Source organism: Strix uralensis, chromosome 11 (genome assembly GCF_047716275.1).
Source record: "Strix uralensis isolate ZFMK-TIS-50842 chromosome 11, bStrUra1, whole genome shotgun sequence".
Classification (NCBI taxonomy): domain Eukaryota; kingdom Metazoa; phylum Chordata; class Aves; order Strigiformes; family Strigidae; genus Strix; species Strix uralensis.
The window spans coordinates 23,393,991-23,408,302 of record NC_133982.1 but is presented as its reverse complement, the minus strand read 5'-3'; the positions used below and the strand labels follow the sequence as shown (position 1 = coordinate 23,408,302).

The 14,312-nt window shown below is 41.5% G+C and overlaps 1 protein-coding gene across 3 annotated transcripts in view; it reads right to left on the bottom strand.

Annotated features, from left to right (window-relative positions):
- SCG3 (secretogranin III) overlaps positions 1 to 13,146 on the bottom strand; it is a 29,286-nt gene extending 16,140 nt beyond the window's left edge. For 2 of the 3 annotated variants that reach the window (XM_074880943.1, XM_074880944.1), the window contains exons 1-8: positions 12,743 to 13,146; positions 12,006 to 12,058; positions 11,413 to 11,458; positions 11,103 to 11,318; positions 9,865 to 10,007; positions 8,514 to 8,675; positions 8,008 to 8,185; positions 5,980 to 6,096 (exon numbers count right to left, since the gene is read on the bottom strand). In XM_074880943.1, coding sequence (XP_074737044.1) covers positions 5,980 to 6,096; positions 8,008 to 8,185; positions 8,514 to 8,675; positions 9,865 to 10,007; positions 11,103 to 11,318; positions 11,413 to 11,458; positions 12,006 to 12,058; positions 12,743 to 12,827 — 1,000 coding nt within the window. In that variant the 5' untranslated portion in view covers positions 12,828 to 13,146. The remainder of the gene's footprint in view (positions 1 to 5,979; positions 6,097 to 8,007; positions 8,186 to 8,513; positions 8,676 to 9,864; positions 10,008 to 11,102; positions 11,319 to 11,412; positions 11,459 to 12,005; positions 12,059 to 12,742) is intronic. The other variant, XM_074880945.1, reaches the window with a different exon arrangement.
- Positions 13,147 to 14,312: the final 1,166 nt, after the last annotated feature.

The window sequence follows — 14,312 nt, the reverse complement described above, 5'->3', positions numbered from 1 at the left end:
CAGTCTTGTCTGGGACCTTTGCACACTCTCTGTCCCCACGTCCTTCTATCTTACCTCCACGCAAATTCATCTTGGTTTTAACTATTCACATGTACTTTACACCATCACTGCTGCTCCTCTGTATTTGGCCCACTGCCCCCATCTGAGGTGTCCCTGATTTGTACTTTTCAGATATGTGAGAGTCCTTAATCTTCCTAAGAGCAGTACAGTATACTGGCATCTGTGTCACCTTAGTTCATCAGATACGAAATAAATAGCAGAGAAAAGAGCTGCCTGAAATTAAATAACTCCCACTGGCAGCTGTATGCCTCAGTCATATGATAAAGTAATACTGGGCAAGGAAAATCACCAAAGGAAATTCAGATAGGGAAAATCGATTAAAGATTTTAATGTTTATGATGAAAACCCACAGTAGCAACAAAGAGCTCTTGGAAAAAAAGGACATTAAAAAAGAAAAAGAAGGTATTATGCATGAATAGTTCCTGTATGAAATACTGTCAGTGCCCTTCATCTCCCAGGCCAAAATGAAGGAAAGAACAAAAGGTCCACATGACACTGTCCATATATCACTTGCAGCCTCCGGCACTGGTTTATCCACACTTTCCCTCACGCCTTTGAAATCACACAGTCTGCATCAGGGAGCATCTGCTTCTGGAGACAGTGAGTAGGGGAAGGATGATGCCAGGCTGTGCTGTGATCTGCTCTTTGCCTCTCACTCTTGGCCCTATGCCTGTTCTAGCCTAACTAAACAAATACCAGGATCAGACCTTTGGCCTGCAGCATCTGTGCTGATGAGAACTTCAGGGATTAGTCACAGTATTCAAACGAGTCCTCTTCTCCCAAGAAAAGGCCAGATTGTGTCTACGATGCACTGGCCCACGTCGCGGAAATTGCAAAGCTTTGCCTTCATCAGAAGTGGAGCTGTGGAGGGTACCAGGCGTGAACGCGAGAGACAGAACAGGTATTCCATATTTCTTTGCAGGGAGAGGCGGGGACATGTTAAAAATCAACACTGGGGACTTTCTGCCTCTTCTATTTCCTCTGGATTTTTTTTTCATGCAGCCTCAGTCTGTCTAAAAGAGGTATTATAGTAAAACAATATCCCAACAGTAACTTTAGAAAAGGACCGAACTAATGAGCGTACGTATACCTTGGCAATAGTTCACCAATAAGCCATCCATCCCCCTATTGCTAGTGCGCCCTGCAGTTTGCTCTACTTTCCAATTGTCCATGGAGAACAAATGATGAGGGGGTAGAAGAGGTAAACATAGAGACATCTGTTCATGTCCATTTCTAACCAACACAATCTCCTACTCAGTCACGGGGGAGAGTGTGGATTCTGACAGTGAGTCAGAGCTAAGGGGAGGCGGTGTGAGAGGTGGCTTTGGTTTGGTCTATGGAGGGAGGCAGCTGTGACTCAAACACTGCATACTGATGAGCTGGAGCAATTTCTCTATTTCCCTCCTTATTAAAGGGGGGTTTGCTCCCCAACCAGTCTGCTACGGGCTGTGTGTTGTGCACTGTGGCTCCAGTAAGCTAAACGCTCTACTACAAGGAGGCAAAAAGTGGGATCCCCCTCAGAAAGAACAAAGCTACAGAGTGCTTAAACTTAGTTTTCCTCCCACTCCTTTGCCCCTTTCTCTTCTTCAACATTGTTTGGTTGTGGAAGATACAGAAGTGCTGGTTTAGAAGCTGAAAACAAAATGACTAACCTCAACCATAAGATGTGATAAAATACGTATCATATGTACAGTATCAGAGTGAAGCTTCTATATATCTGTGAGATAGAGAAGTACTGATGGCAAAAGTTTGTGCTCTCGGTACTAGTAAAAGAGAACTCCACACAAGAATACAATGTGCACATAACTACATTACATTTCTAGGGTAACACTTCATTGGATAACGCAACTTTCATTTGGCTGGGGTGGCAGTGGATAAATTTGCTACAGATCTATCTTGTAAGCAGCATACAGCAGGAGAATATAATCAATGTACTGTGTAAAAAGTATTCATACATACACAGTGGTGCCTCTTAAGAGTCTGGCGATCATCTTTGAAAGCTCTATTTTTGTTATGGTCCACTAGGCTCCAATTACAAATATTTCCTAGAACAGTTCTAAAAATCACTCATTATTTTGGTCTTATTAGTGGGAGATGACTTACAAATGTATCCGAACAAACTGGCAGAAACCATTTGTTCCTGCTTCTAAGCTGACAACAATATTATTAAAATAAATGTATTACAAAACCATAGTTAACTTTACATAATTACTATAAGTAGAGCTTTTACCAGGATGGTTGTGGACTGATATGCTTTCATTTTAAAATTAGCTAGATAGCCTGGCATACACAGGAAAAGTCACTGAGCACACAGAAAATTCTTCTTTGTGTGGTGTAGATGAAGCTTTTCCTTAATATTTATCTGGTCTGTGATAGATGGCTCTGACAGAAAAGCTATCAGACTGAATCTCCACCATGAAACTACTCAACAGGCAGAAGGAAAATGAAGGAAAATATGACATTATTCACAAACTAATATTCAAACAGTGTAAGTATCTATGCAATGAATTCCTTATTCTGCTCTGCTGAAATCATGCTATTGGCTCAAACAGCACTTTTACTCTTGAAGCACTCAGCACCATAAGGATATAGTCCCTTCAGTTCTGCACGGAAAATTCAGTATCAGCTATTTATGCAACAGAAACAGTATGAATGCCATGAATAATGAAACATTTTATGCTGAATCAGTCATAACTTCTCTGAAAGCTTCTTGCTGCTTTCCACTGGTCATTATGTGGAGAGATTCCAACTCTTTCATTCCACTCTGTCCCTGCACCTTTGCCAACAGCAATCGTTGTTTCAGTAACTGTCCTAAGTCCTTCCCAATACTCAACCTGTTCAGGAAGAACAGCCTGTTCCTCTAGCAGGCTGAGGCAAGCAAGAAGAGTTCAGCTGTTTGGGCAGCATTTGTTGGGTGCTGACGACCCACCCATAGGTGGATAGGTTGATACCACAGTTGGATCCAGATCCACCTCTGTAACTGTGATCCTGTGTCATATGATTAATTACCTTATGCTTTCTGTACCAACAACGTTTGTCTACTCTTTTAATTACAAAAATTATTTTAAAGCAGCTTTCAATCTTCAGAGGGCAGATAGGCTTTCTAGAAAGATTTCTGAAAGCCATTGAACAGGCTAGAAACATATCACGAGGCTTTGACTCCACAGAAGAATTTGCTCCCAGTACACCAAAATACAGCATTCAGAGTTAAGAAAGAGTGATAGAAAATCGTGGCATTTTGCCACAGCAGGGCAATTATCAATATGATGCGTTTCAGCTGAATGCACATTTTATATCAGTTACAGCCTTTCTTTGATGCTTTCAGAGATATACTTTCTGAATACATACCATAAAAGATAGGCAGTACTTTTTCTCCTCTTTGATTTATATGAATACATTGCTTTTGGCTTTCCGGGTTCTGTGTCACAGATTATATTTAGCATATGGAAAGCTTTTAAATATGTATTACATAATATTGAATATGTGTATAAAACATGAACTTCCTCTTCCTTGCATTTGTATGTGTGTGCATGTGTGTTTCTTGCACCACACTGCAGCTAGATCCTTTGTAACTTAAAGCTAAACCTAATAACATCATTCACCGCAGCAGCAAGATACTTTCCCCTAGAGTAGGATACAATGATGATGACATAATGCTGTGGTTTTCAAATCCCAAACCAGCTGTTACTGGTATATGCATTCAAATTCACAGTCTCTGCATCTGTGCAAGAGGCACAAAAGCTTGTGACTTGATTCAGTAAATGATTTATTATTTTGAATGTATAATTGAGGGACATAGTTTACGCATGGCTTCAGCCATAGAGTGGAGAAAAGTAATTTAGGCAGTTTCCTACTGTAGTAAAACAGAGAAAGGATATAATCCATCTGCACGGACCCAGTAGATATTTTCCACCAACTAGCATGGGATCTGCTCACTGATTTTGGACTGAGGGAACAATTAAAAGCTGCCATTTTTAAAAACTGTTTCTTCTCTCTGACCAACATTCATACTGATTCCTTTATCTGCTATAAACAAACACAGCTGGGCATCTATCCCCTAACCCAAACTGCACCAAGAAACACAGTATTAATTCAAGTATTACTGGGCATATTATGTTCTAACTTTTAGTGGAGTAAGGGTGGCAATAAAATTGCTGCCATGCTTATGGATACTGCAAGAAGCTAAGATTCTCCTGTGCTTGCTCTTGAATATTTGAGAATATTAGCTCAATAAATGAAGGTCAGCTTTAAAGTCACATCTCAACAGCAAATCTAAAAAAAGAATACCACAGAACCAACTTGAGACCTATGAGAAAGCTTTTTCCACTACAGTAAGTTGCTTTGGTGGAGTACAAAATCCATTTCTGCATAAATCACTCATCTGCAAGAGTCTGGATGCATCAGTCGATAGTCTTACTTTAAATCCAGACTAAATCAGACCTCTGAAACTCTTAACCTAATCCCTGCCCTCTGTACTATGTCATCATGGCAATTTGTTTCCAGGGTTACAGTATTTATTTACTCAAAGTAAAGCCAATGTGAACAACTGCCCTGAATTTTAGCAGGAAAAACGCATCCCTAGTGTAATTCCATTATCTGAGTGGTCTTGCGTCAGGGATGAATTTAGCTTATTAAGTTTTGGCACAACACTATCAGTGAGGGCAATATCTGCTCAAGCCATATTATCTTCATTTGTAGAATGACACTGAAACCACTGTGCTTGTAATCAACCATTTCTCCACGTGCATCTTTCTCTAAATGTACAGGCAGCCAGAGAAATAAAGTAGCAGAACTGTAGCAGAAGTTGTCCAAATATTCCAGAATTTGAGGACTTCTCATAGAAAATAAAGGGATAATCTCGGTCAGAGATATAATTAATTCTTTAGCGAGGAGGTGCAATCATGCACTGAATGTGAATCACGATCCACTAGATTTTTTGTAGCCAAGTAATTGATAATCAATCCATACAGTTACAGTTGCATCAATCAATCATGTATCTGCAACAGCCCATACCAAACAAGCCAGCAGAAGTCATGAAAGATCATTGACAGTCCTATCTGTGCGACAGGCTGATCTATTAAGCTGAGAAATTGCCCTGATCTAAACAAAAACTTCTCAGCCTAACCCAGACCAGGAATACTTCAGAAAAATAAAAGGGTTGTGCAGAGTTTATGCAGATAAGCCTTTCTTCTGTAGCTCTACTTGTTTTAACTAGAAAAACTACCAATATAATATAAATATATATATATATATATAATATAATATAAAAGAGTTTGCAAAAGCCAGGAGAGGTGTGTAAGAAAACAAAACAAAACAAAACAAAGAACCCAAACCAGGCTGTTCCAAAATCCTTCTTCAGGAAATTATAACAATTTCACAAAATCTGCACAGCCACAGACTTTAAAATGGATCCAGGAAAGAGTGCTGCAAATCTACTCCTGTGCCAAGATGTAACACCTCCCATAGACGGAAGGCGTTTTACTTGGCAGAAGACCACAGCATTAGGTCCCGTCTACTCTAGCTACTTACAGATGACAGATTAAAGGTGCTGAAGTGCTGGATTCTTTCTGGAAAATGCAGGTACCTGATCTACCACAATATAACTGAGCAAAACACTAATCTTCCCGTGACATAAAGCCATTGAAATCAAGTGCGCTTCACAGGTGTGGAAGTGGATTAATCCTCTAAACACGTTTCTGATAAATAACCTTTCCTTCATTAGATGGAAATATTAAAGCAGTATGGAATTCAACATTGCTGTAATGAATGATCAATCATTTAGAAGTAGCGCTTTAACATTTTGAATGAACAAGTCTGAAACAGGACTCATAAGAGCGAGGAAGATGAGAATATAATCACTGCTGGCAGAGTAAGAACATAGCATAGCATAACACTGTTGCATCAAGTATGTACTCTCACCCAGATAGGAAACTCCTTCTTCTGGTGTGATTGTTCCATATTTAACCATCATCTTCACAAAATCAATCAGGGTTTTCATTATAGTTATCAAGGTCTCCTTCTCTTTTGCCTCCGTCTCTGTGTGAGGAGATAAAGCAAAACCAGTCAAAGACTTCAGGCAACTCAGAAGAACTCAGTTCTGAAAACTCTGCACAAACTACATGCATAAAAAATGACCTACTCGCTAAAAAGAAAATGCTGTGCTGGATTAGCAAAGAGAACTCCTATATGTGTTTCCCTTTAAACTGCTCCTGTAAAGTACAGCTGAATATCCTTTAAAATTTCAGGGTTTGGTTCTTTATAGCTTTTTGTCTTGAAGGTCTACGTTATGGAAGGCAAATGGTAGTAATTCCATTTTACAGATAAGAACACTAAACACACTGAAATGAAGTGACTTGACAGAGTTCAAATTGCTGGTCAGAAGGCAGATACAGGCAGAATTTTCTACAGTCTCTGTCTTTTTCTTTTATTTTTCTGTGAAGTACTTAACAGACCAGTCTGGCTCTGTATGAGGAAGGTAGCTCAGAGATCCTTTCTCCTACAAGATCCACGGGTTCAATGACAAAAATATGAAGTGTCTCAAATGAGATTGTTACTCTGCACGAGACCATGATCCAGGTACTGGGAAAACAGTATTACTTGGTTGGGAGAATCATGACTCCAGAATACGATACAATGATTTTTCATTATAAAAATCCATTTTTCTTGACCATAAGTATGTCTGACTATCTTCATGATCACTGCTTCTTAGCTTTCTTTTTCCACCATGCTTATCTGCTGAACAATATAACTGCTATTTCTGCATTAGCAGCATGAAACTCCCCCATCACACAGTTACACAAGCTCTTCCTGCACCCCAGGTTGTCACTGAGGGACCCAACAGAGCCAGGGGCACTGTCAGACAGGGACAGTCAGAAACATACTCCCAGCCTTGGCAGAGGGCCAGCCCCTTTGCAGAACTGCTGAGCACGGTTTTGACTGCTGCCCGTAATTTAACACACATCTGTAGGGTGCAACCAAATCCACTCTCCTCCAGCTTGATGCAAGCCGGCAGGTGAACAGCATAAAGCAGGAGACAAAGCAGAGATATGCAGCCAGGGTGACCCGGTTCTATTTCCTGATAACCTGTTAAACCCAACATGCCTTTCTGCTTTGTGAGTAGAAAAAGGAGAAGAGCTAGCATGCAAAACTACCATGGGAAAATGAAAAGAAGAGGAAGAATATGAAGTTTGTAGACTGGACTTGAGCAAAATATGCCCTCATTCTAGCTCTCCACTCAGGTTTTTATGGGGACAGTCTGAAGCAAGATTAAGGCTCCTGCAGGACAAGGAATCTACAGAATAAGTCATTGCTGACTGTGCTGGAGAGAGCAGAAGATATGCTGGCTGCAGAGAGTGAGAGTGGGTGTGTGGTAGAGCATGCTGACAAAGGGGCTGTGGCGAGGTGCCACAGTCTTGCCTGCAATAACTGGAAGGCAATGATGTCTAGCACCGGAATAGGAAGAGACGTGCAGAGCTTTCATTGCAATAAACAGCAAACCTGTGGTTTGTGAAAAGGCTGGGAGGCTCAGACTGATTTACTGGTACCATCACTGCAAGGATTCTACTGTGGCTTACTCGTATCTCTGTTGGCTTAGAAGACACGGATGTTACTGGAAAGATCTCTGGAGAAAACAATTTGCCAGTGTTTCATCATGTCCTTATGGGAATGAAGAGAATTCAGGACTCCTGAATCATACAGCACAAGATAGAAAGGGCTACCCAGGTCACAGAGTTTGCAGCTCTGAGTGCTGTTTCTCCCAAAGTTTTGCCATATTCACTAATCAAATGAGTTTCTCCTAAGCCTCTTAGGGACATTTTTAAAGCACATGGTCCCTTGCAACTAGGGAAGCTGTGGGAAAGGGAAGGGAAAGGAGTAGGAGAAAACAGAGTGAATCTTAATTTTCTATTTTTTTTCCTAAATATTCCTGTAAACACATGATGAGCTCACCTGAGTTAAGACTTTTTAACAGTGCATAAAAGTTCGGAAAATATTGGAGGTCTTCAAAATTATCTTCAGAAGGCAGCTCATTTCTTCTTTCCAAGATATTAGATGATGACCATGTGTTATCCAGTGTATCATCAATTTCTCCATTAATGAAACTATCTTGATCAGCTTTGCTTGGTGTCTCCACAAAAGACATAAAAAAAAAAAACCAACCTATAAGCACATTGCTTTTGGTGATAGAGTTAGCAGAGCAACAAATAACATCATAATTTTATGCCAACATTTTCCTAATTATGAGGTGAAGCCTATACTATTTTCTCAAAGTTATTTCAATTTGGCATCTCGCTTAAACCTCAAAGTAACTCACGATTCATTTTCCTATTTGATGGAATTTCTTTAAGAACACCTTTAGTTTCCAGATTGAACTAATTATTCCCTAAAGCAAAGCAGTGTATTGATCTACTTGTACCATTTGGCAAGTGAGTCAAAATGATTAGCTAAGAAATTACCATTCTTTCCTGTTGCTTTTCTTTTGTATCACTGTCTGCTCTGCTTGGAGGATAATCAAAATCTTCAGACTCCTTTTCACGATCCTTTGCTTCATTTGCAATTAGCTGTTGTAAAACCTCTGCCACTTCATCTTCCAGGGTATAGGCCTGGCTCTCTGTGATCTGTTAAAAATATGTGTGCAGAGTACTTATAGAATGTTGTGGTTTTCCTAGATTAAACATCAATATGAAACCCAAGCTTTGTAAATAGGTTTTTAAATATGTTTGCTTCAAAGCTGACCACAGCCAAATTAGGTGTAATACCTTCACTGGTGTGTGTGTGTGCGTATACATGTACACATATAGACGTATATACATGTCTATATTTATATAAATGTATATATACACACAAACAAACACACATCAGATATGTGCGTGCACATAAAAATCACTCACCCACCCAGATAGCCTCCGATAGGAAAACAAACCCATATAGGGCTTAACCCAGTGGAGTCCAGCTTGAAAGATGGAGCTGCAAGTGTGGTATACCTGTATGTGTATATATGTGTGTGTATATATAAATATATATGTTCTGCAACATACCTATGTACAATTGAATAACTACAACAGAATACAGTAATACAGAAAGGGAAAAAAGCAAATAGCTTTCTACAGCATCATAGAAATGTTTTCTCTTTGCTTCGTAACAGCTGTCACTTGAACGAGAACTCTCCTGTGCAGCTGTCCCACAGCTCCCTTTGTAATCAGTGGGATTCAGCATGCAATAGCTAATTGCAAAATCTAGTGCAGAAAAGATAAGATAGGTATTTTAAAATATAAGGGTCTCATACTGCAATGGCTAAAACCATTGAGATATCCAGAGGTCAAAGACAAACTCAGTCTTACTAAAAATCAGTAACGATGAGAAATGTATCCTCAACTAACCAGCATCATTAGATGTCTGCTGATGACAGTAATTAGTAGGTGGATAGGAATGGGCTCAGACCTTTCCACATAAACATCCAAAAGAAATTGATGATACAAAAGAACTCAATGAGAACCAGAAGAGAAATTAAAGGAAGAATGAGGGCAGACACGGGAGGAGTACCATCAGTGAATGTTTTCTCAACATCAGAAACATTCTGCGGTTTTGCCTATTCTGTTGCAAAGCCATCACAGGAACAACAGTGTTATTGCAGAACTAAACCAATGTGCCCAAATGAGTCAAGAAGCTTGCATAGAGCCTGAATCCCATTCATTTTTACTCAGCTCAGCATTATTAGCTGGACACAGTGTTCATCCAAATTGTTTTTTCAAAGAGCATTAAACCAATCCACAAAACAGCTAAATGAAGTATTAACAAGATACTTACTAGCCCCAGATTTAGAAGTTTTGAAACGATCTTGTCAAACACTCCTCTATCATTTTCCTCATAAATTCTTGCAGCAATTTTTTGAACAATGTCTTCAGCAGTCAAAGGAGTGCCATCTAATTGGTGGAGGCCATCTGGATCATCTAAAAGGATTACAGTTTAACTGTGTGCTGACTGTCCTAACTCATATGGATTAGACATCTTGTAAAAAACATCTGTCCACATCTTTTTCTCTTCAGAACAAAGCTGCACTTTTTTAGACACATTAGGAATATACTTTGATTTAGATTTGGAATGGATTTGGAATCCATTACATCAGTCCCAGTGAAAAGTTCTTTGTGTCCATTTTCCACATCTGAAAACTGTCTGACTGGCTCCTTTGAAAGAGCAGAGATGAATGCGAGGAGCATACTCTCCTGTTCATAGGAAAAATTGTAAGAAAGAGAGAACACTGCCCACGTATATATATATATCTATATATATCTATATCTATATCTCGCTTATATGCATCTTCCTGGTATCTACTTTCATTGTATGGCCACTTAGATCAAAACACATCATGACAAACAGCATACTAACTTCTCGTTTGGATTTCAGCAAATGAAGTTTTAATTATGTAACCATTACTTATGGCAAATATCATTGTGGCCAGTGGGAGAGTGAATATGATGAGTAAGCTTTGGTCTGTGATCAGCATACTTTGCTATAATTAAAAATATCCTGAGCTAAATGCCTCTCACAACTCTCAGAGGACTCACTTAAACTACAAGTCAATTAACTACTCCTGTAGTAAAGGCAAGTTTTCTTTGGCCTTCAGTAACTTCTTTTAGCTTTGTGATGAGGAGAATTATCTAACATTGCATGTAACATTTGGAACAAAAATATGTAATTTAACTCTATATAGAAGTGCTTCTTCCTTTCAAACCAGAATAACTATATTTCATTTTAAAATGCCCCATTTTCCTTCCATCAAATCTAAATTGCTAAAAAACGTGATGCAAATAACACAGTTGGATTTTCCTCCACAGAAGAAGACTGTGAAAATCAACAGCAATTCTTTTGTATTGTGTTTCAAAACCTACTTGTAATATGACAAGCTTCCACAACAGGAAATAGTTGAAATTGCACTTCAGTAAAAAAGAGAGCTCATGTTTAGTGGTGAGTACAACATTCACGATTGCAATCACTTTGCAAGAGAAGTCTAACCTAAAAGGCACTAAAAGATGATTAAAGAATACCTTGGAATTTATAATCCAGCCCACTTTTAGTGGAATCATAGTCATCCACCAGCCTGCGGTTCTTGGTGGAGTCTGCATCATCAATGGCCAGTTGCTGTTCATACAAAGAGCTTCTAATTGACTCTCTCTCCTTTTCATTCCTCTCTCTTTCTGCTACTGATCTTAGCAAATTCAGGTCATCAGCAAAGGAATAATTCCGGAACTCTGGCTTATTTTCTGGAAAATATATCAATGCACACATGACATAAAATCTCATACCTCTATGAATACCATTATGAATATTGCTATGAAACCAGGAAAGATGTTTTACCTGTGGGAGCTATTTTCCTATTCTTGTCTGCTTCAGCTTCAGCAATCTGATATACAAAAATAAAACAAACAAACAATAAACAGGCAGAAGGAATACACTAAAATGTGTGATCTCTTAATTTATCAATATCAGCAGAAGCATTAATGCCTGATCTTCACTCTTAGTAAGAAGTTTGCCTTAATAAATAGAACATCATTAAGCGCTTGGCATCCTCTGATCAGAACTGGACATTATGAGAAGCTGTGATAGACTTTCCATTTAAGATAAACACCAGTTACATTTTCCTTCTTCAATCCAAGCCCCCACTATATTCCCATAGGATGTCAATACAAAGGGGTGGCACACCTGTGAGCTGTTGCTGCTAACGACCTGCTTTTGGAATGCTGGACAGAAAAACTCTATATGCCAGTCCTTAAAAATTATTGAAACTCTATTTTGTACCCAACCCCATCAATATTTACTTTACTGACAAATCTATTTTTAACTCATTTGTTAAGCCATTAGAATATTCATGGATCTGGTACCTGAAGGCTCAATATCTTATAGGAATACAAAAGCCAGAAAACATTGGAAATATTTTTTATTTCATTTACCTGTTCCTCCAAAGGCCTTTCTACACTTAATTGTCTGTTGTGTATAGCTTTATCTACAATAAAAAAACACACACATATATACTCAGTTATATGATGCATGCGACTACAAAGAGACAGCAGTTTTTTCTTAATTTATAGTTTTCTCCCATAAAACATGGTGTCTTAAGTATGATGCCAACTGCTAGTTCTTGTAAAAAAAATCAGTGTTCCTGGAAGAATAAGAATGCAATTAAAAAGTCAAACATTTAAACAAAGCATGATTGTTTGGGGCAGAGGGAGAGATTCTGCAAAAAATGTAATAGAAATACAGACATAGACCCAGTAGCCCCTTACTGATGAGAAAACTCCTAAACAAATTGGGGGAAAAAATGCTGTAAGAGATTGACTAAAATAGCAATAATCGGATTGGCACAACGAGGAGATTAAAAATCTCTTACATCCAGCATACCAGGGGAGACGGGGAGCGAGGGAGAGCGCCTTGTGCAGAAACTGCTGTGGAATGGATGGAAACACTGCTTGGAAAAGACTGAAACAAGATTCAGAGCTTTTCCCTCCACCAGCGCCTATCTCCTCACTTTAATACCAGATTGCAACTTCAGTGACCCTGCGTTTTGCACCAGGAACATTGTCTCTTTAGGATCTAATAGCTCTTAGCCAAGTGGAAAGAAAGTTTTTACTTTTCCTCTATCTATGCCCCGCGAAACTTTCCCCATCTCGGAGCTGACGAAGGCGCTTACCTTTGCCCCCGGGGTTGGGGAAACCAGGCACCCGGCTTGCCAGCAGCGACAGCACCTGCACCACGACCGCCAGCTTGAGAAACATCCTGCCGCCGCTGCCGCCCAGCCCCCGCGGAGGGCGAGCCGGGCCCGGGGACGGCGCGGCTGCCCGCGGGGTGCCTGCTCGGGGGGTGCCTGACCGGGGGTCCCTGCTCGGGGGGTCCCTGCCCGGGGGGTGCCTGCCCGGGGGGTGCCTGCCCGGGGGGTCCCTGTCCGCGGGGTCCCGGCCCCGGCGGGCGCTGTCCAGCGGCGCGGTGCTGAAGCCGCCGCGCAGAGCCGGCCGCCGCGCTCGGGAAAGCCGCTGCCGCGCGGGCTCGGCCCCTCGTCCCCGCGCCCGCAGAAATGGTCGAGCCCGTCCCCGCGGCCGGCCCCGGGCGGCCCCGGGCGGGGGGCGGGAGGGGAGGAGACGGGGGAGGGCCGCGGCCGGCGGAGCATGCGCGCCCCGCTCCGCTCCCGCGGCCCCGGCAGCCGCAGCCCCTTCCCTCCTGCTCCCGCGGGAAAGGGGCGGCCGCCTCCGCGGCGCGGCTGCTCCGCCGCCGGCGGGGGGGGGCCGCGGGCGGCGAGGGGCTTTGCGGCAGCCGCCGGGGGCCGCCTGACCCGGCCCGGAGCCCAACACCGGCGGCTCAGCGGCAGCCCGGCAAGCTCTGGGCACAGGCCGCCGCGGAACCCGCCCGGCGCGGCCACCCTCGGCTCCAGGCCAGCGCGGAAAGGCGGGCTGGCCACGGGGGGGAGATGGCGCCCTGCAGAGGCCGGAGAGCCCCGTGCCTCCACCTGAGCCCCTTCCAGGGGCGGAATCACACCGGCAAGGCCCAGCCATCAGGGATCCCCTTCACTACAAAGAGAGGACATCAGAAGTTTGATTATAGCAGAGCTTGCGACTTAGAATTTGAAAAAGCAGCAGCACAAATAGGCATGTCAGCTAATTCCGAACATTTTCATGAATTAAAATTTCGTCCTCGCAGACACAGAACATCAACAAATCCCTAGGGATCGGAGGAAGACATTTTCACCGGTTTATGGCAGAACAAAGGATTGCAGCGGTAGCTCTTTGCAGAACTATAGGATCTGCTTCCAAAATGGGAGATAAATCACAGTGGTTTTTCTTTAGAAAGACCTCATCATTTTGTAGTCATAAATGTGCACATGCAGGGGTCAGCTGAAAACACTTTTAACATCAGAAATCTCAATACTTGCTAACTGCTAAACAAAAGGGCTAAAAACTGCTTGAAGAGATGAAAAGGATCAGTGCTTTTACAACTGAAAACAGGAACACAGGGGAACTGCTCAATCCCTTATCAATGTGTGATATAGTATAAGCTAAAAAGAATACAAAAAGAGTAGGAAAAGGATAATTAATTGGACCACAAGCACTAAAAAATTGCAATATCTTCTTTTCCCTCTTAGCAACCACTGTATTTAATAATCAAGCCTTTGCATGTAATTTAGATGAAATAGTGATAAAATCTGATGCTCTAGTTTCCATCAGACTCAATTCTATAAATTAATCTGCCTGGGATCCACAGATGCAGAG